The sequence below is a fragment of the Squalius cephalus genome (genome assembly GCF_949319135.1).
Source record: "Squalius cephalus genome assembly, chromosome: 25".
Classification (NCBI taxonomy): domain Eukaryota; kingdom Metazoa; phylum Chordata; class Actinopteri; order Cypriniformes; family Leuciscidae; genus Squalius; species Squalius cephalus.
This window is the reverse complement of record NC_137146.1, coordinates 12,260,744-12,284,450: the sequence shown is the minus strand read 5'-3', so window position 1 is coordinate 12,284,450 and position 23,707 is coordinate 12,260,744. Positions and strand designations below refer to the sequence as shown.

Genomic DNA, 23,707 nt, shown 5'->3' with positions numbered 1-23,707 from the left:
ATTTATTCACAGTGGGGGAGAAAGTTCTGTGATACTACGTGCTGCTTAAGTGGTCAGTCATGTAATCGCCATTGCTTGGACAATTAATAAATTCATATTTAATTTAACAACAGAAAAATAATATCTTATTATTAAATATCCTGCTTAAAAATAGGAACGTGCTATGGTTTAAATAGTTTTCTGTCTAGCATTTTATCTCTCAAACTGATGGATGTCATTTTAAAAATGTGGAAATTAGCAGATATACTGTACTTAGTTTAGAGATAGTTAGAAATAGTCTCAAAAGATCACATGATTTTGTTCTCTTATTTCTTTGTCTTCTTAACAGCTCCCATTCACTGTAGTGGTGTAGTAATATAATTCTTGTAAACATTTTCCAGTATTTCAGAAATAAAAGTGTCCATATTTAAAATGTGAAGCGCAACGGTTACCCCGCTTTGCAGAGGTCAAAAAGGATTTAGACAATGACTTTTGAATTGATCCTTTCTTGTAAACTCAGAAATGTGGATTCAGAGTTTGGATGGCATTTAAATTCAGAAAAACAGAAGGTAATTCGGCCAGGAATTTTTACGGAGATGGTTGGAGAAAAAAACTTGGACGGCAATAAAAATCACTGACAAGCCCCTGTACTGTAAATGTTAAAATGATCTTACATCCCTGTGACAAACAATTACTCGTCGAACAGAGAAACAACTTGTACTCACATCGTCAACACTGCCATTCAGATTATAGCCACAATACACTGCGATTTCCATCGGGTCCATTTCAGTCCAGCCATCAGCAGTGCAAGTCTTTGAGAGGTTACCTGTGTGAGAAATGTAAAAGTCATTAACCTCAAGATACACATGCTGGCTTCTCTATTTAGAAGTTGCATCTGTTTATTACTCTTTTGATTTTAACTGAAACAAAGTGAGCCCTGAGAGCTGGCGCCCTGGAGTGAGTCCACACAAAGTTAAATGGCTTTCTGGAATAAAGCAGAGAAATGCGGGGCCACGTCACCCCTATCGCTGAGGTGTTTCTTGGCACTTCTCACTGCACAGTGGCCCACTGAATGCAAAACTCTGTATCAGATCAATACGCAATGAGACCCAACTGAGCACTGTGATTCAGTGAGCGTATTGTTTTGATCTATGCTGTATACAAATTTGAACAATGAATTATTGAGATGCTTGGGAAAGAAAAACAACATTTTTTAGGTCATAAGATTTATGCAGCGTTGGGAAAGCTACTTTGTAATCACTTTTTTAAGTAGTTAAACTACAGTCAAAATACTGTTTTTAACGATAGTTAGCTACATTATAAGTTATGAACAAAATTTGCAAATTACATTGAAGTTACTTAAGGGAAATTTATAAATGAAATGTAACGTGTATGTTCTGTTTAAGCCTGCCTGAGTTCGTAGTTTGTTTCCTTGGTAACTCATTAGTTAATCATTCTGTTCAGTTCCCTCATTACTCCCCATGTACAGTTGTAATCAAAAGTATTCAACCCCAATTTCAAATCAGGTTTATTTGCCAAATTTACAGACTTTCAGCTGTTTGCAATGAAAAAAAATCAAGCAAAAGTAATTGAAATAGCTCAGCACAACAATTGTTTCAATTGGTTTTCCCAAATTCAACTGAAAACTTTAATGACTTCTGGAGTCTCAAAATTATTCAACCCCCTAAATAGAATCCCTCACAACAGCACAAATCTGCAAAGCAGGTGTTGTCTCAAGCATACCTGATGCAATTAATCAAGAGCTTCATTGAACACATGAAATATCTGAACTGGCTAGGTTTGTTGAGTGTTACGTTTGACTGTATGTTAGAAATATGGTGAAGTCAAAAGAATGGTTCAAAAAGTAAAGAGTTTCAAAAGTAAGTTTCATCGCCATTTACAAACAAGGAACAGGATACAAAAAGACAGTGAAGGCACAAAATGTTCCTAGAGACACCGTTGGAGGCATGGTTCGCAAGTCCAAAGTTAATAGAACAGTGGTTACACTACCTGGATGGGTCAGAAAAAGGAAGCTATCAACCAGATTTCTGAGAAGGCAGGTTCAGAAAAACCCTTGAGTGACTGCAAAAGACCTACAGCAAGACTCGCTGGCAACAGGCACTGAGGTTTCAGCTCGCATAGTAAGGCGTGTACTGAACGCATGTGGTTTCCATGCTAGAACTCCAAGATGTACACCACTACTGATCCAAAAGCACAAGAAAAGTCGGCTCCAATTTGCTCAAAATCATATAAATAAGCCACAGAAGTTTTGGGATTCTGTTCTGTGAAGCAATGAAGCAAAACTGTAACTTTTCTTTAGAGCTAAGATTCTTTAGAAGCGCTGCCAGAAGCTGGTGTCTGGTTATACATCTCGTTTGTAGCAGATCATAACAGCAAAAGGGTGTTCTACTAAGCACTAAAGATGCTCGCCATGAATAATTTTGAGACTGCAGAAGTCATTAAAAGTTGCATTTTAAGTAAAATTTGGAGAAACTACTTAAAACATTTATGTTGAGCTTTTTCAATTACTTTTGTTTGATTTGTTCACTGCAAACAGCTCAAAGTCTGTAAATTTTGCCAATAAACGTGATTTGCAATGGGTGTTGAATGATTTCGATTACCATTTAAGCCATGATTTCTCCTCATTTCTTTTGTCTTTGAGATAAGTGGTTGGGTTAGCTGATTCTCCTGAGTTCTCCTGTAATTTCCTAAGTGTGATATTAAAGACTGGTTGTTATAGTATTTCCAACGGCGTGCACTTCATTACCACAGCCACCATTAAAAAATTCAAATATTTTTTTGTAATTTCATCAGAGCCATCTTTTTGCTCTCACAAAAATTACCCTGACAGTTTGACAGATTAAAACTTATACTTGGGGAATTTTTACTAAATACAACAAAAACATCCTAATTTACACAACCAATTAAAAAACAGTACATAGTATTATAGGTATTTAAATTTGTGAATTATTTTTTAAATCTGTTAATTTACATGAATCATTCAACACGACCAATTCACAAGAATGAGTCAGGCTTTCCAATGCAACATATGAGAGAGAGAACAGTTTAAGATGAACCAATTCACAAAACTGGGCCTTTTATATATTTATATATGGGCCTTTTTACAACTGATCACTTCATGTTTCTACTGATTGGATAGCTATTTGATTAAGACGGTTCCATTTACACTTGGCCACATAAATTAATCAGACTTACCAATGCTACAGTACATATTGCACACACAAAAAAGCTTGTTACTGGAAAATACTGTAGTACTTTAAAAAAAGTTGAACTGCTATTACACTATTGAAAATGTAGTTAAGACTAGCGTTCAATTGATTATGAGAGAATTTACCTTGGATTATATACCATAATCAATAACAAAATTAAGAGCATTTTATATAAGAATAAGGGGGGCATTCAATGACTAGATGTGGGTATACCACTACAATAATGCATTTAGAGAGAGAATTGTCTCATGGTCCACAGACTTTGAAAAATATGATGTATACTTCAGGAGGAAGGCCACTTTATTCCTCCTCAGTGAATTCATAGCAGATCCTGTGTTACAATGTCACATATTGATCCAAAACAACAAGCCATCCATTTTTACTCAGGCTTGAATTAAAAATGACTTCAGGTGCACAAGTTCCTGTGTCTTTTTATTTCAATGCGCTTATTATGTGAACACTGAATAAATGAAAAAAAAGCAATGAGGTTTCTTAAAGGGGTCATCGGATGCCCATTTTCCACAAGTTGGTATGAATCTGTAGGGTCTTCATGTAAAGTTTGTAACATGGTTAAAATTCCTCAATGGTTGTGTAAAACAACACCCTTTTTACCTCCTCAAAAACAGCTCCGTTCACAGTGACCCATTTCGGTGCATGTCTCTTTAAATGATAATGAGCAACTGCTCACCCCACCCCTCTCTTCTATGGGGGGTGTCGACACAAGACACATAAAGTGCTGCCTTGGCGGACAGTATACAAATGGCTGAGGGCAGAAATATGCTAATACGGGACAGTCCATCAGTGGTCGTGGGCGGAGCATGACATCATATTGCTCAGAATATGACATTATATTGCTCAGAATATCCAAACGGCTTGATTATTGAGAGTGTTTAGGCTTTTTGAGGATACAATTTTATTTTATTTTTTACACAGCACACTACAAAGACACATTTATATGCAAACACCATATAAAAGTGAAGTGCATCCAATGACCCCTTTAACATAGCAAAATTAAAATAGAATAGAGGCATACAATAGAGGACTCAAATGGAAACACACTTCAAAAAAAAAAAAAAAAAAAAAATTACTTTCCAAAAGGAACAAATGCCAGCAGAAACAGCTTAAATGCATCAAACCTAGGCACAAAGACCACCTATGCCTGCCCCGAAAAGAAGTGACCTCCATCTAGACATAACAATGATGTCTACTTCTGAATTAATCATACTCACAAGTACAGTATGACGCGTTTTCCAACTGTTGGAAAGACTCAATTAATGGAATTTTTTACTTTTTCCCCACCAAAAACTTAATGCAAGTGGCAAACCATACACTGGATTAAATTTGAAGAAGGTTAAATAAGGGAAATGATAATAAGGTCTATTTGGCCATTAATTGGCCATTGTTATGTTTAGATTTGGCCCACTGACTCACCCTGGGAAACATTGGGTAAAAAACATAAATCTGTACATCATTACATGTACATGTCAAAATAAATAAATCGTTATCTTTCCCCCTCTTCTCCATTCACCGCCTGTGTGAAAATTTAAATAAACCAGATAACTCTAACTCTAGATACAAATATTAAGAAAATTATGTTTTATCTCTTTTAATTAACCAAAGAAGACATTGTGACATTTGTTTTTGTCAATAGGCTTATGTTTCTCTAATAACCTGCTGAGAGTTTTATTGTTCCTTTAATATGTATTGATCTGTTTATTTGTCATTTGGAAGATGCACCATAAAAAGTCAATAATGGTAAATACTAAACACAGCTTCAGAATGTCAAGGCTGCAAAAGCAGGTTGAACTTGAAGGTTTCTGTGTAAGCAAGTTGATTGGCTAATTGGCTCATTAAAATAAACAGACCTCAATAAATGAATTGACGGAAAAGCACCAATATTAAATGAATCAACAGATTAATCAACTCTGCAGTGATTAATATGGTTCAATATTAACTTGTGATTAACATCAATTAAAGTGTTTCTGTTACTGATAATTATACGGTCCACTATATTAGGCAAAAGTAATAAAACAGCAGTCTGACAAAATTATGGATAAGTAAAAGTGAAGCTTTTATAAAATATTATAAATAAAAGTAATTTGTAGACTACTTAAACCTGTAGATAATTCTAACAGATTTGGGAAGTTCATTTACAGAAAAAAAAGAAAAAAGAATATGTTATATTATTTATACATTATTATTATTTATTTAAGTATACTATGTCATCACACTACAACCGTATCATTGAGATACTATATTATAGTTACCTGATAGTTTATTACAGTTTTTCTCGATTGCTTAAACACATTTCTTGAAACTATGCCTCGTATTCTCAAAACTATAAACACAAATCCATAACGTCTCACCCAATTCCCCAAACATCCTATTTTCAGGTCAAAATGAAGCTCTACACTCAAAACCATTCACTCTTGCTGAAAAACCAAACTTTGCCCTCAAACAGGACACACAAGCCCTCAAAATCACACACACTACAACATACTGTAGTCTAAGACACTGGTGCAATAAATTCAAAACAACATTTCCAAAACTGGTAAGTTATGTTGTTTGTGGTTCCCCCATCACAAACCTTTTCACATGATGAACACAAAAGACACAACCAGTGGATACATTGGCACATTTTTATTTATACACAGAAAACACACACACAAAAACATTTTTTTTTTTCCTGTTTTACTCTTTTTTTTACTCTCTCCTCTAATTTTTTTTTTATATTTACTTACAGTAAGATGTGTGTGACCAACATATGACAGTAAAAGAGCACACACAAACCTTATTCTAATATGGAATTGTATTGGAATGGTAAAGAGTGTTGGGACGTGACAGGAGGGCCTCCACTCAAGGATACAATATGATGGACACGTCTAAGAATGTTCCACATATGGTTTTAATACCATCATTTGCCTAGAAAGATAACATTCTGGGAGTCAAAACTATAAAGGAGAAAGGATGCCTTCACTGTCACACTCTGCAGCCACACTGTCTGACTGTACGACTGCTGGCCTTTTCTTGCAAGAAAATACACCTCATCAAAGACTATTGGAAATGTTTGTCTCTTATTCAGTGATAGAATTTTGTTTGCCACCACACCTCCCTGAAGGTTCTCGAGGCGACGGTAAAGCGACTCAAATTTGGCCTTACTCGTAGCCCAGCCTCCCTCATAGTCATACCATTGACAAAGACATGGGCAACTAGAGTGGCTTGAATTTCATCTGAGACTGCTTGTCTTCTTGTCCTTGCCCTTCCTCCTCCTCATTCTTATCCCTCTTCCTTCATGTCTTTCTGGATCCATTGTTCCACAACGCAATAAACTGATTTGGGCCCTTTTATATATCTATTGAAGGTTCTGATTGATGTGTGTTAAATTTTGACTCCTAGTGTTTCCACCTGGGTAATTGTGTGCTAACTGAGCTGAAGCTGTGCTGACTTGAGTGAACAATATTGAATGCTAGTGCTTTCTAAATGACAACATGGTCTAAGCAATGAGAAATGAAGGGATTTGTGTGTAGAGTTTTGCAGTGACAGTTCAACAAATCTGACTCATGTGTCAAAACAGGGAATAGTGTTTATAGTTTAGTGAAATGGGTGTGCTTTTTGATAAATGGCATTATGGTTTTGAAATTTTAATTCAAAAGCCTGGTTATAGTGTTTAAGCAATCGAGAAAAACTGTAATATATATATATATATTTTTTTATTTTTTTATTTTAATGTTAGTTTAAGTTTTAGTAAATACATTTTTATTTCAGTTTTATTTATTTTGGTACATCAAGTTAACTAAATTAAAATGAGAAATGTTGGCTTGGCAACTAGCTGAAATCAAATTTTAAAAAATTAAAGTTAAAAAGTAAAAAAAAAACCACAAACACACACATACATACATATACATACATACATACATATACATACATACATACATACAATACACACACACACACACACACACACAGACACACACACACACACACACACACACACACACACACACACACACACACACACACACACACACACACACACACACATTATTTCTTGATAACAGACCGCTGCTAAGTAGCCTATAACACACCGTTGCCATGAAAAACAGAGTGTTGCTATGGACACAGGATTCAAACCGTAGAGACGGAACGGACTATTTACTTTAGCGGAAGCAATACAATCGTTTTTAAATCAATAAACTCCTTTTTAAATCAATATTTTGTGTCAAATTATTGATTTATTTGGTAGGTAGCCATGTAATAAGCGGGATAATGTAGAGCGAGGCGGTTGTTATAGCGAATACAACCCCGACAGGCTGATCAGGACCCCGACGCTTTTAAAGGGATACATATATATATATAGGGATACATATATATATATGTATCCCTTACATATATTTTTTTTTATTTTTTTTTTTTACACAAACTTATATGTTAGATGCGATTAATATTAACAATTAATCGATTTGACAGCAATAATTTTAAGAAATTTTTTCTTTTAAAATCTCACAGGCAAACATGCAAACAATCACGAGACCAGCAGTCAGAATATTCAAAACATTATCAGAAAAGACGATAGAATAAGGATTACATTTTCTATTGCAAAATATTGTCTGCATGGGGTGTGAAGAGCTTCAGATAATCCTGACATCATAATAAAATGTTGAACGATCCCATCTAAAACAATTTGAACACTGTCACCTACTTGAAATTCAGCTGACTTTCAATTACTAGGTTATTTATTTTTTTACATTCATTGAAAATTTTTAGATGCAAAATCTCATTCCCATAATCCAACAGCACACCACACAACATCTGAATCATCGGAGACACTTTCCGTAATTATCAGTCAATTTTTTTGCATTGATTTAAATAAATGAATGCATTAAGAAGCATCATGCTTAACATGTAGAATTAAGATTCTTTTTCACTTGCTATAAATTAATCCATCTTTTACCTGATGCTAGTCCCTGGTTTATCTGATATGCATATTGTTGAGATTAACCAAGAGACATGGATTAAAATCTGCTAATTTTAATACATTGAATTTATACAAACACGTTACCAGCACCTGAAAGCTTGTGTAATATTATTGAAGGGGATGTTTACTCTTGGCTTTTAGTGTATAAGCTTTGTTTGTCATGTAAGGTTGACGCCAACCCTCTCACATTTATCAACGTGTGCAAACACCCACACGCAATATATCCATCCTCACACATTATTCCAGTGGACCTCCGGCTTTGTCATAAGCCACAGAGATCCCATGAAGCAAATCCAGAATGTCACATTAATCCTCGGTATTGAACTACGGACAGACTTTTATCATTCTGCAAAGCTTAATCTGTCCTTTCCCATTCAGAGAGAGCATTATACTGCGTATGCTTTAAATTAAAATCCATTAGAAATGTGTGGGACTTGTGAGATGTGTGAAAGATGTTGCTCCTGAATAGTACTTCAGCAGTATAGCACCAGTGTTCCATGTGCAGGATATTCAAATATTTTGAGCTTCCACATCATAAGGAGAGTACATTTTCAGTTCAAAGAGCAGGAAACAATACATCACTTCACAGGAAGTGGAAATTAAAGGGATAGTTCACTTTGAAATTAAATTTTGGTATGTTTTAGCTTACCTCAAGGGCAAGATGTAGGTGTCTTTTTTTCCGCAGTAGTTTCAATTTTGATATTTTTAGGTCAAACCGTTCTTGTCTGACAGTCATATCATGCAGGTCTATGGGCACTGTCTCAAAGAGCATGCACAGAGTCCAAATTAAAACAATTCCCCATCGTCCAAATTAAACAATTTCCCATCGTAAGTACACATTGATGGCCTAAGACACGAAACGAGCGGTTTGTGTGAGAAAACAAACAGTATTTATATCGTTTTTACCTCTTATAACACACCCACGTCAAAGTGATCTGAGGGCGCGGGCGCTTCCTGCTGTGTGACGTGTGCGCAGACTGGTGCATAGATATATACACTAGATGTCGCATTAAAGACATTCGTTCCAATGAACTGCCGTAGCCAAGGCGACATCTAGTGTATCTATGCACCAGTCTGCGCACACGACACACACCAGGATGCGCTCGCGCCCTCAGATCACTTGGACGTGGTGGTGTTACAAGATGCAACAGTTACACAAAATGGGAAAAACATTCATGCTGTAAATGAACAAGATCACTTTTAGGGCCCTATTTTAACGATCTGAAACGCAAGTATCAAACGCGAAACGCAAGTGACTTTGTGGGCAGATCTCAGGCGCTGTTGCTATTATACCGGCGGGATAAATGACTCTTGCACCCGATGCAAATCTAAAATGGGTTGGTCTGAAGTAGCTACATTACTCATAGGTGTGGTTTGGGCGTAACGTGAAATAAACCAATCAGAGCATCATCTCACATTCCCTTTAAAAGCAGGCGCGCTTGTTCCATGGCGGATTGCTATTATAACGGCGAATTTGCCAGGCGCACACCAGGAGTGGTTCACAGCCAAGGAGACCAACGTTCTCGTCAGGGCCGTAAAAGACAGAGAAGTGACATTGTATGGGGATGGAGAAACCCACCCAAATTAGCTTCGGTTAAAGGTACAATATGTACGAATTTTGCATTTAAATATCCCAAAATCTCAAGGCCAGTCTTATATATTTTAAGTTGATTACTTACAATATCCCAAATGTTTCCAACTATTTTTAAATCGTGAGAAAATTGCGATTTTAACCAAGGAAACGGGGCGTTAGAGCAGGGGGGAGCTGGGAGTCGCCAGTCAATTGCGTCATATCCGCGTTACCCTCGGTTTCCGCTCGTACTGCGTGGAGTCCTGGACAAATGCGGAAGTTGTAGTTGTAGCGTCTATCAAGCAACAAACGTTAGCTTGTTTCGTGCAGTCGTTATGGAACACAATTATTCTTTACCGATTGCAGCTGGTTCTGTCGACAAAGCATGCTTAATTTTATATTTTCCACATGTAGCATTCAGTAATAGTTATATTTATGTAAGGAAAGTATTATTGCTTTAGATTTGTGTTTAACGTTAGTTTATTGACATTCTTTATCTGGTGTTTATGGCAATGTAAATAAATATAGCATGTGTTATACATAAAGATTAATCAGTGTTTTGGCAAATGATGTGGGTATGTTCGAATGTACTTTTACAACAATTGTTTAGAACACGTAAAACTGCGCCGCGTTATCACAACAATGAATTCGACATACAGTAACATCTATGATAACCAATATAGTATTAAACCTTACTTTTCTTGCGGTTAATTCATTTTAATGAAATAAAAGTGTGATGAGGTTCAAGAGTCAGGAAGGAAGAAGACAGGGGTCGGCGTGACTGGGACTCATACTTTATTAAAATAAAACAAAACAAAACAAACAAAAGTTGTGCACAACGCGCATTCACCGTGGCAACCGCGACGGCACAAAACAGTTAAAAAACGAGAGCTCGGATCCACCGGTTTTCTTTCTCTGCGTCCAATTTTCTCTCCAGTCTCTCTCTCGTTCCAGCGCGGCTTATAAGCGGTCTCTCCACGCCGATCACTGCAATAAGACACAGGTGTTCGTCATTTGCACTTGACCTACTTGCTCGTCTCTTCTCTCTCCCATTACAGACTGCGCTGAACCACGCCCCTCTGGCCACAAAAAGCATGTCATTAAACGCAACATTTATAAAAACAGAACTTTACCTCATCCATGAACATGATTTTTCGTTGCAAAAAATCTTGCATATTGTACCTTTAAACATGCGTATAATAATTTGGGTAAATGTGTAAGCTAGATTTGTGCCTATTTATTCACATCTTCATGGACACCACAATGACTTCCCTTGTGTGGTAATATTTTTCCTTGTAATTATTTATGGTTTGCAAAAATGGCAACTGCTGCCTGCGTCTGTGTAGATGAGAGAAGCAATTTATGGCATATACGCATTATGGTCAAGCATGCGCCCTTAAAATAGCATCTGAATAACGCGCCACTGACTTTAGACTAGGTTTTTCCTGGTCTGTGGCGGAATTGTTTTCTGAAACAGCAAAATAGCACCAGGGAAGGTTTGCGCCGGAACACGCCTCCTCTTTTCGCTGTTTTTACCAACGTTTACCAAATTTACCGACGTGCGTCTGTGGAGGGAAAAGTCCGCCTTGCGTCAGGTTCAAAATAGGAATGATACATGCGTCAGAGTACAAAGTATATTGCGCTGGGTGCAAGATAGGGCCCTTAGAGTCTTTAAGTATGACAAATTATATGAATTAACACACACACACACACACACATATATTTATATGTATATAGATATATAGATATTTTAGAGATTTTTTCCTTGAGAAAAATTGACACCTACTTTAACTATATACAGTATATATATATTTTAATCAATAATGAATTAGACTGAATCAAAATCGGGCCTGTGCAAGACTGTGAATCGGAATTGATTTGAATTGTGAAATTTGTCTCAATGTACTCTATATACTGTATATGTAGTGTTTATATATATAAATATATATATATATATATATATATATATATACATTGTTTTTATAAAGTATATATTATATACTACAATCTATAATTATACTTATATTGTGCTATGTATTTAATAGTTATTTATTTAAATTTAAGTATTTTATGTCAAAATAAGACTGAGAATGATACAGCTTAATCTGCCTTAAGTTTGATTTTTTAGGGAGCAGTGAACACTGCATAGGGACCCTGTTCATCGGAGCGCAGCTGCAGTATCCATCTACTAGGAGCCAGTGAGGTGAGGGTTTATACACTGCTCAGAACATCACATCTATATGTCTGCAAACCAGGGCTCAGATGGCAACTCTGTTCTTTTTCATTTAATTGAACTCTGTTGCTAAAAATAACCTCATCCGACGACAAGGAAGCACCAGAAGAGCTTTACCTGGCTGTGGGGAGTCATATAAGTTACGAAATGCATGACTGATCCCTTTTGGAGAAAGATCAATAAATGTGTTTTTATTTATATTCAGCACTCAAACGTGGCCCCCTTCACCCTCTGCTGCATATGAAACAAGCATTTCCGTTAGATGATTGAATGAACTAATGATTAGCAATATAAATATGGGCACTAAGAAAAATCCAGTGGCATACTATGCATCATTAATCAAACAATCATTAATTAAGCACTCCTGAGAGGACTAAATGACATAACAAGAGTAAAACTAGCTAAAGCCTTGCTTAATTAAATATTGAGGCTGAGCACATCCATGAATACCTCAGCAATACACCTTCATACAGAAACAAACTGGCTGTACTTGTTTATTCTTGTGTGAGAAAAACAGGTGATCAGGTAATAAGTAAGAACAGTTCAATCAGTGTTGCCAGATGTACGATAATTATCGTATTTGTACGATAATTTTGACCTCTGTACGATGTACGATCAATAATGGAAAAAATCCTATAATGTACGATAATTTCAGAACTGTGTGACACTTCAAATGATGGTCGTTGTAATAGAGAGACCTTGCGTGTGTGTGCTAGTGTGCCTCACGAAGCGCATTTAAGGACCCAACCAATCAATTGTAAGCCCCCCCCCCCCCTTCCCCCCTCCCCCCCCCCCGTTGGAGATTTCTTGACACCCAGAAATGACTTTGTTCAGGTTGGGAAGTCTGTCATTTTCATGTCGTTGACTCGTGTACGATAATTTTCTTCCAAATACGATAATTTTGAGCTTCTGGTACGATACTTGGACATTTCCAATCTGGCAACACTGAGTTCAATATATTTATAAACTTAAAGGGGGGGTACAATGGTGTTTCATGTATTCAGAGTTGTTTACAGTGTTAAAGAGATGGATTCTCATGCTAAACATGGCCAAAGTTTTTTTTTTATATTTTGGACGAATAACGGAGAATTTCTGTGCCGAAAATCTTACTTCCGGGTTGGTACAAGTTTCGGCTGGTTTTTTTTCGACCGTGGATCTAATGACGTAGACCAGAGTGGAACTCCTTATATGAGCATTTCTCCCGGAAAAGCGCGGCCGCGCACACGTCGACCAGAGGAGAGCGAGACCGCGCACATCAACGCGCTTCAACAGGAAATCATCGGCAGCGCTGCATAGTGTCTCCAAAGTGTGTTTTTGGATGTGAGGGAAAACTTACCAAAGAACCCAGCGTTAGGAACAGTGGATGCAGAAACGAGTTGTGTAGACTGTTTGTTCCCTGCATTTCGACGATGAATGTTTTATAAACAAAGCCCAGATCGACGGATGCTCTGGCTTCGCCCACACGGCCCGCCTCCAGACGCTCGTTTTTTTCCGGAAAGACTCGGTACAGCCTATCTTTCTTTAATAAATTTAATAAAACTAAAGACTTTTTGGAGATATGAAGGATGCAATACTACTCTATAGGTACTCAAGATTAACAGGAGATTGAGTGAAAATGAGCATTTCACCCCCCCCCTTTAAAGGTGCAGTAAGCAATTTCTGAGAAACACTGTTGATATTTGAAATTGACAACCAAACAAACACATCCCTCCCTTTATTGCTCCGCCCTCCAAAACATTAACAAGCTATGCAACACACTAACAGCTCTCTAATGTCTCTCCAGCGCTGGAAAGCTTTTTCAATATTAATGCGCATCCTAGCTCTTGCCTGACCCTTCTTCTTCAAATTATATTCCTCTGACCTTTTTCTCTTTGGTTATATCTCATCTATCTCTCTGTCTACAGTCTTTCTACAAATCCGATTGGTCCGATCCACTTTGTTTTTTCTCCTATTTACATGGCCAGGACTATGTACAAACACAATTCTTTTTCAGCATACATACTCAGAACAGACATCTAGCAAATATTCATTAAGTTGTTTGTTTAGGTGTTGATTTAAATTTTCAACAGCGTTTCTCATGAATCCCTTACTGCACCTTTAAAGAAAATTTAAGCCATGCAAAAATTATATTAAAACCTGTAATGACATAAAAATCATATAAAAAACTGCACCATAATAATTAAAAAACTTGTGCATGCATCATTGTCATGAATGGTTGCTATAAAGAAGCATGCGATAACAAAGAATTTACAAAAAAATTAAAGTATTTAATCATAAATCCAAGAAGGGAACACGCAAGAGAATACCAGGGTACCTATAACTACAACCAAACATTAACAACATGGAACACAGAACCAAGGAAACTGAGAACTTAAATACACAGACAGAGTAATCTAGATAAAACAGAACAGGTGTCAAGGAGACTAATCATGCAAAACCAAGGAGACTAATTAGGGAACACAGGCAAACTAGGGGTGCATTTCCAAAAAGCATCGTTAGCCAACTATGGTCGCAAGTTCCTTTGAACTCAATTGGTAACGACAGAAATCGCGACCATAGTTGGGTTTGGGAAATGCACCCCTGAACAGGGAAAACAGAACACAGTAAAAATAAAAAACAAAACTGAATATACTCTTTACAGTGATATTATTTCTTCACACATTACACATATTTCATCATAATTTTCAAACAAGTACTTTTTATGGTGGATTTTCACATTTTAAGATTGTATTTGGGAAAATGCTAAAAACAATATCTATAAATAAAAGGCATTTGGAAAAATTTTAAAATATAAAGTGACCTTCATTAAAGTGATCATCTTGCAAAAAGATCAAAGTCTCTGAAAAGAAAAATCTGTCTCTTTGTTGGTAACAACGATTTACTGTGAGTCATCAGCGTAGGCTCTTTTTAAGACTTTCAATCACTCATTTCTCCAATGTTCCTTTAGCCTAGAAATGTCACTGGCAAGAAAACTCTCTCACAGCAGTGATTATTAACCTCTCTCCTAAACGAAGGGGCTGCATCTTCTATCCAGACTAGCTAGCTTGGAAATACTATGACAAGAATCATATAAATTTATGTAGGGAACAGCATATTCCAGGGCTCAGTTTTATGGCAGGGCCCCTCTCTCACTGCAACGGTGGAGAAATGTTTGCTACCTTTAGATTGGATCGAATCTGGACTAGCACATACAAATGTCCAAAACCATCAGATAAGGACGCTAGGACAACTGACACCTCAAGCACAGGAAAGACAAGACTTCTCATTGGTCCACATGCAGTTTCTGCCCTAAAGGTTTATACCAACCGCCATAAAAACTTGTTAGGATGCAAGAGTCATTCATTCATTCATTGGATGGATGCAAGAGCAGTGGCTGAAACGAAAGTATGCCACAATGATCCATCCAATCCATTCATAACTATGTTTGGAAATCTTCAAAAAGATACGACCATGAACCTCCAATCTGTGAGGAAAGAGACATTATCAAACGTACGTTCAGAGTCTTCGTCCAGCGAGAGGGTAACGATTACAACATGTCCCGAGTCTCCATACCAGAGAGACAAAAGTGGATTGACTAAGTCTCTGGTCCAGAGAGGCAAAAGACATTTACAACATGGTTAAGCTCAGGAGAGCAGACCTTCATTTCAAGGTACCTTCGGCTGTGTGTTCCAGATTATTAAGGACCTTCTGCACCTACTTCAGGGCCTCATCTGCATGTTCCCGATTTTAGGACCCCTTTTGGTGCTGCAAGAGATCAGTATCCCACAGAGATTTGTGTTCTAGGCTGTTGAAACAGATTCTCCTTTTCCCACTGGATTGTAACCCAGCACAACTTGTGGAAGAAGTCAGTATGATTTTCTAATTTACATTAGAAGTAATATAACGGATGCTAGTTAATAACAAACAATGGTAACACTTTATAATAAGTATACAGTAATAAACTACTTACAAATTATTAAAAAATTATAGTTTATTCATAGTTTATATATTGCAGTCTCTACATTGTTAATATATTAACAGGCTAAATACAAATAGTGAGTTCTCCATTCATTTTCACTGTAATTAACACAATTATTATTGTTTAATTAACTCGTAGTAAAGGAATTGTTCATTGGTTATTAGGAGTAAATAGTTCTTTTAAAGAAATGCCATTAATTAAGAGCTTTAAACAAACCTTTATTGGACATTGATGGCATTCATATTCAGTGTTCCTTAAAATGTTTACAAATACATGAAGCACACACACATGTTGGCATATGTGGTTTACAAGGACTCTCCATAGGCGTAATGTATAGTATATATATTATATACATATTTCATTTAAAATACTAATGCAGTTAATGTCTAATAAAGGTTGGTTTAAATCACTTAATTAATTACCTTTTCCCATTTTCTGTGACCTATTCTGAAGTGAGAACTATTTATGGTCAATAAGTTGTTAACAAAGCATAAAAACATTATCCAACTCTTTACATATGAGCTAATTAAACAATAATAATTTGTTAACTACAGTGACAATGAATGAAGAACTCACTATTTGTAATATATTACCAATATAGAGACTACAATATATTAACTATTAATTAACTATAAACTAATAGTTTGCAAATGATTTGTAAGTACTTTATACTCACAATATTATTAGGTGCCCATATAGACCAAATCCTTACATTTATGGTGCCCATTTTCTACATAAACCACTTCATAGCTACTGCATGAATGAACAAAAAATAAAATGAGAACTGCAGAATCTTACTTGCATACTCCTCCTAGGCAATTCCTAAAGTGTTCAGTGTACAAAATAAGTGCCTGAAACTCCTCAAAGGAGATGTGATCTCCTTTTTCAGCCCTTTTTCAGCCCTCTTTCATCATTGCAGAAACACTTTACATCCTCTAACACAGAGGCTGTAATTCCACTATATGGAATCGACATCGGTTTCCTTATAGACTGATGCACATTCTGCATTACACACTGACATTTTTTCAAACCTAAACATATCTACATCATTGCAGATTTTAATGAATGTTAACTAGTGTATTCAACAGTTAATCTACAATAGAGCAATTTACAGTGGGATTTAAAATTCGCAGACTACCGGTATAAACAACATTTATTTTGCCTTTACAAATGATCATACCATAATAATAAATTGAGTGTTTTTATGTTTCTTTTTACAAAATCCTACAGCTTTCTGATTAATTTCTGAAACCCAGATTTTCACCAGTGACCTCAGACAAGTGTAACACAAATAATATGGTATGTAAAACTTAAAGGATTATTTGTAAAGAAATGAACGATTCTAAAAAATAAATAAATATAAATGTATAGAACTTTGCACTAAGACATCCTTTGTTTAGCATGTATGATAAAATGCACTGCAATAAAAGGGTGTTGTGTGAGTCTGTTGAACTTAGTATTCTTTTAATGAGTTTAATGAATCATTTCTGGTGAGATGTGGTTGAGACAGAATTATCAGATAAACAAGCGTGACCTAATGGCAGTACTACTCAATCAATGGGTCTGATTTGCCTCCTAATGAATTACCCATTGCATCCACTCAAAGCAGCGGTTCTGCATGTAAAATGTAACCTCCAGTTGTAATATCTGCATTTACATAGTATACAGATTCCATTGTCTATAAATAGTTTAATGTCTGAAATAACAAAATTCTTTTCATAATTCTATGAATTCTACAAACTTGCTATTAATTGTCAACCACTTACATTCATGACAACATACCACTAAAATCCTGTTTGCTAGAGTTTTTGTTTTTGTTTTGGGGTTGTTTTTTTACGTTGTGACAAGGAAGTGATCGTTTTAGAGTTACCATTTTCCCAAGCACACCAGTTTTCCTTGAGAAGTCTGATATCAAAGAAACTACTCCAGTTAGTGTGTGGGAGTACTGAACTGAAGTGCCTTTAACTTTTACAGCGATATGACAGCCCATGACAGCGACTGACAAGATAACAAAAGACACTTTACACTTTTCTTTAGGAGTTACTGTTACTTAATGCCTTGAAGTTCATCAAAGGTTTTGATGATGATTTCAACTTACCCTCATGATGATCAGAGAAGTGTCTGAAGTAATTTGGACAAGGAATAACCACGTGTTCCCCAACTTTGGCTGATGGCCAGCAAGCAATAATATCCCACATTCCTTTGCAGCCTGGCAAAAGAATAAAGTACAGCATTAACTCAGTATAACCCTGTTGTATAAAGGCAAAAAACACAATTAGGTTTTAAGTTTATATCTTATATACGTAAGTTCGTTTTGGTCCTTCAATCTGATTGGCTGAGACGCCTTCCAGAAGTGCTGATATTTCACCAGTATCAGCATGGGGACTGTTCACCGTTTGTATTACTACGCGTGTCTCTGTGCATAGACACACAGCATTTCTCCCAGAAAGCGTTAATGGCGGAGAACAAAAGTCTCTGAGTAATGCAATTATTTAAGCCACGAAATAAACTTCAATCCGTAAAATAAGTATAACGAATTACGCAAAAGGCATGTTGTATGTATCGTTTTACCCAAAAATTTTACCCAAATTACTCAAAAATCAAACATAGTTCACCATTTACGCAAGTTATCACGTCCGTCAAAAAGTTAGGCTGGCTATCAATATTAGAACTAAAATCATCAACATAACACATTCATGGGCATTAGTCACTTCACTGAATACTTGCCGGCTAAGAAAGAAATAATTATTACAGTATCTTTCGATACATCTGTTTACAAATTCCCGAATATCACGAATATCATGTCTGTCAAAAAATAACGTGCACAATACACGGTAGTATTTACGAGAAGCAGAGGTCCAGGGAGTACACAAATTTCCTGAAAAATCCACGGTACTAGATTTTTTTTACCATTTCATCACTTTCCGAGTAGTGGGAAAAAATGGCAGCCTGAGCGGCATAATACAACATGCATAATAGGCGACATAATTTGTGTATAAATTTGTTCTTCACTTGCTGAAATTGAATTGGAATGATCAGGGAACTAAGTGCAATACTGAATGCTAAAGAGAATAAATGCAGAATAAACCATTTATTTAAAAGTAACATGAAGACTCTTAAACTCACACTTCCCTAATCCCTCAGTTGGACACCTGTGAGCACAATAAACTGAGATATGGTATCAGCTTATTGCTTTACCCGTAATATTTTGAATATTTACGATGTTCCTCATGCCCCCAGAATGCATCCTTTTGATTCATGAGGCGAGGTGAGTTGGTTCGTGACTGTAAATGTGGAAAACTGACAGCTAGTTTATCTTATTCATCCTCTCCAAGCTACAGCGGAATGTTCCAGAGTCAAGCGGCCTGTTTAAAAATCCACCTCATTCAGGCACTAGGTATATGGATGTGCAGGCGGGTCAGATTGTAGACATGTAAATGCAATCCTCTCAGGATTTCAGTTTAAATTGAAATCTGATAAATGTGTGAATCTATCCAAAGTAATATGGTTAAACACACAGACTAGATAACTTTGAAAGGAAAAAGTAGATGCTTTGACCACTAATACAAAAAAAATTGTTAGCTCTATAGGTTTAGCTCAATTTCAGATACTGTTGTTGAATAAACCTCTTGTAAAAAAAAAAATCATCACAAAAACTCAGTGTTTAGTAGGGATGTCCCGATCAGGTTTTTTTGCCCTCGAGTCCGAGTCATTTGATTTTGAGTATCTACCGATACCGAGTCCCGATCCGATACTTCTATAATACATAAAAAAAGAATAAAGAAGAGCGAAAAACAGATCCAGGATGTTCCTTATTTTTTATTTAATTCACCTTATTTTAACATTCAACAACTCTGTAAACAAACAGAGCACTTCTGTGAGGTAGCTTGAACAATCAAGTAATAAATAACATAAATTCTTCACTTTTGGACTTAGTGCAACAGTAAATATAAAAAAAGTCTAATATATAAACAAATAGCACCTCAACTTAAAATACCCAGCAGGCATGTAAACAAATAAAATAAAAAAGTGCCACAGTGTTTACAATAAAAACAAAGATAAACCAAAAGTTATATAAATGAAATTATTAATAAAATAAGCTTCTTGACAAGTCTTTTCTCTTAAATGTATTTGAAAAAGAAATAAAGCAATGCCAAACTTATCCATTATAGAGTACTCTGTCTGTACACAACCCGCGGTTCAGCCGCGCGTGATAAACGCTGCCAGTGTGAAAGAAAAACGCGCGTGTCCTGCTCCTGCTCACCATACGCACTGCTCCTGCGCTGCTTACGCTCTGCTAACGCGTGCAGTGTGAAACCGGCGTATGTGTTAAAAAATAATGAGAATATATAATATATACATATATATCCGAGTCCTGATCGGGAGGTAACGTCCGATTCCGATCGAGTCTGAAACCACGTGATCGGGCCCGATTTCCGATCACATGATCGGATCGGGACATCCCTAGTGTTTAGATCAAGTGATAGGTGAATTTCATGGAAGGCATGTGATTGCATCCTGATGTTCATGAAACCAATCTTGGATGTGTTCAACAGAATGTATGGAGGCATTTTCACCTAAAATTTGGGGGGAGGGAACAGTGTTTGCACTATAGCAGTTGTTCCTAAACTGGGGGTACGTGAGGTGACAGAGGGGATACGCGAACAAAATGCTGAGTTTTGCCATTCATTTATTCATTCATTAATTCAAAAATTCTATCCCACCTTAAAATAACATTAAAAATCGAGCATGTATTTCTAACAGGGCAAGCAAAATGCAGTAATAGTCAGTGTGCATATGATAGGTTACGTGCAGCCTTAGCAAATCGTGCTACATTACTGCCATTCTTGACAATGTACCTTTGTTAAAATGAGGATTTAGCACTTACTAGCATGATGAACAAATAGCCAATACGTAGACACGGACTGTTCATAGAGATCAATTTAAGACTCAAACTCTCTTCCATACAAAAACATACCCAGTATGAGTTCTTGTTTTTAATGTTGATCATATATTATAGGAGCAAGAATGCAATTTTTCCCAAATGTCCACACGACTGCAAATGTGACATTAATTTTATACAACAGTTCAACAAACAAAAGGGTAATATTAAGTGATGTTCATTTTAAACACAGTAATGTTTGTTCTATTTTCCAGCGAAATAATAGTTCCAACATAAGCCACAGCAGAACTGCAGCACACAGCGGCTTTGAACGAATCGTGAGAGTCAATGATTCAATGACTCATTCATAAATATAGCCACTTGCTTCGCTACTGGATGAATGAATGAATGAATGAATGAATGAATGAATGAATGAATGAATGAATGAATGAATGAATGAATGACTCACTCATTAAGACAGTAACTTACCACCAACTACTGAAGGTTTTAGTTTAATATTTAAAAGTATCAATTCATTATTACCATCATTACATATTTCTCTATTGACATGTTTTTTTATTTAAAACATTACTTATTTTATGAAGGTATTTATAAAGTAAAAAAAAAAAAAATGTACTGGAAAATCAATTTAAGGGGCCAAAAATTGTCCCTTAAAGGAGAACTCCGGTCAATTTTAACATTGAGCTAATTTTTTTGTACATTTGGAGTGCTGTCAATACAGAGAACAACGACAAAAATCGGTGTTGCCTACACTGTGTTATCCTCTTTTTAAAATTTGCACCCTGTTGACTTCAGTGGGGCAAGTTTTAAACCTGCTTTTAGCCTCTTAACATCCTTGATGTGTCATTACAAGTGCACAGGTCATGTGAGTGATTCCTTCAGAGTGAACGCGGGTCAATCTGATTGCAGTAGATGTGAAAGATATGAATAAAAATGATATTTATTTAGCCAGCGCACATACCTGTATTTACATCCTGTTTTCTGTCAAAGTCCATAGTAATCGATTGTCGAGTTCACGCGCATTGGTTTAGTACCTATGATCATGCGCGTGAACTCGACAATCGATTACTATGGACTTCGACCGAAAACAGGATGTAAATACAGGTATGTGCGCTGGCTGAATAAACATTTTTTTTAAACAAATTTTAAAAAGAGGATAACACGGTGTAGGCAACACCGATTTTTGTCGTTGTTCTCTGTATTGACAGCACTCCAAATGTACAAAAAAATGAGCTCAATGTTCAAATTGACCGGAGTTCTCCTTTAATGGAAAAGGCCTCAGGGGGTACGACACTCTAAAACGTTTGGGAACCGCTAACCTATAGGATGTGACTAATATACAACCCAACAGAAGAATCATCACACTTAATGTCTACCAAAAGACGGCTGCCAATATCACTATAGCTCATCTATTAGTGTGTTACAGTTATCTACAGATGGATCAACTCATAAACTCATTCAGGTGTAGATCTTGTACCAGTTTACAGTATGTCTCTTTGCTTTGCAAATAAGTGGTTACTGAATGACACCTACTATAAATTCCAGTTTTCCAGAGATCACAATGTACAAGCTTTAGATGAAACTTCTGATGCAAATCAATAGTATTTTTTGTACCATGTCAAGCACACCCGCATTACACCAAATTAATTCATGTCATTGTTACTTTCATGTTATTCAAAACTGCACATCTATATCTGAGAATCCATATCTAACCACAATAATAACTACCAAACGTCACCGCAGACCTTTAAAGATTTACATGGATTGTTTAGAAATTCCCTCAAGATAACATTAGCTACCAAGCTGATCATCCTTGAACCTAAAGAACCCAATCAATCAATCAATCAATCAATTAGCTGGTAATGCTGAAATGATCTTTATCTGAGAAAAAAATATAAATCTCCAACCCTCAAGTCTATCTTAGAACAATGCACAATACACACTACAGGGCTTTCACTTCAAACAGTTACATGAAATGCTTTTGGGCACAACAGATCCTTTCATTCATTCCACTTTCTATCCATGATGGGGGTCTGACTTTTCTTCCACTTCAAAAAAAATTGTCTTTCATGCCTGATTGCCAGTTCATCTCGTCAACCTAAAAATGAGTCAGTGGAGGATAAGCCACTTCGTACCTCAAAGGAGCTTCCGTATAATTGTGATATCTATGTGCGAAGCACTGGTCCCCGGACCTTTTGCTGAATATGAAATACTGAACCAGTATTTTGTCAGAACGCTGGTGGCATGATGCATCTCATAGATGAGGATGTTGGTAATCAGCCTTTGACAACAGTTCATTTTTTGACTTTTCAAACTGTACTTCTACTGGATGAAGCATTTTGCATTGTTGGTTTTATTTATTTATTTATTTTCCATAATAAATCTGCTTGTAAATGTATTAAAGAGTTTAATTACACAGACCTTATTTGTCAGAGAAACAAGTGCACAGAATTTTAGAATTTTGTGTTTGAACTTCCGTTTTTGCGGTTGCTCTGTATATTTCTATGGCATCACTGTTGAAGAGTAATTAGCTGGTGAAGTCGATTTACTTATTGTAGAGTTAGCGTGAGTTATCACGAGCATTGTAATGTTTGAAACGGATGTCATACCAAATGTCAGGAAGATTTTAAAATTAGTGGTTCATTCACAAATCCATAAGATCTTACTGTCATGCTGTGGAAATGCAAACCAGTAGACAAAACACAACAAGTGCAGTGCTGAAAAGGGGCGGGGCTACATAAGGTCAATAGGACCAGTACAAAAACAAGCATCACACAACAAGCTAATTAGCATCTCAGTTTCCTTAAAGGGATAGTTCACTTTGAAATTAAATTTTGGTATGTTTTAGCTTACCTCAAG

The 23,707-nt window shown here is 36.3% G+C and overlaps 1 protein-coding gene across 1 annotated transcript in view; it reads right to left on the bottom strand.

Annotated features, from left to right (window-relative positions):
* vipr1b (vasoactive intestinal peptide receptor 1b) overlaps positions 1-23,707 on the bottom strand; it is a 68,962-nt gene that overhangs the window by 25,363 nt on the left and 19,892 nt on the right. The window contains exons 3-4 of the mRNA XM_079862899.1: positions 18,044-18,154; positions 705-805 (exon numbers count right to left, since the gene is read on the bottom strand). Coding sequence (XP_079719025.1) covers positions 705-805; positions 18,044-18,154 — 212 coding nt within the window. The remainder of the gene's footprint in view (positions 1-704; positions 806-18,043; positions 18,155-23,707) is intronic.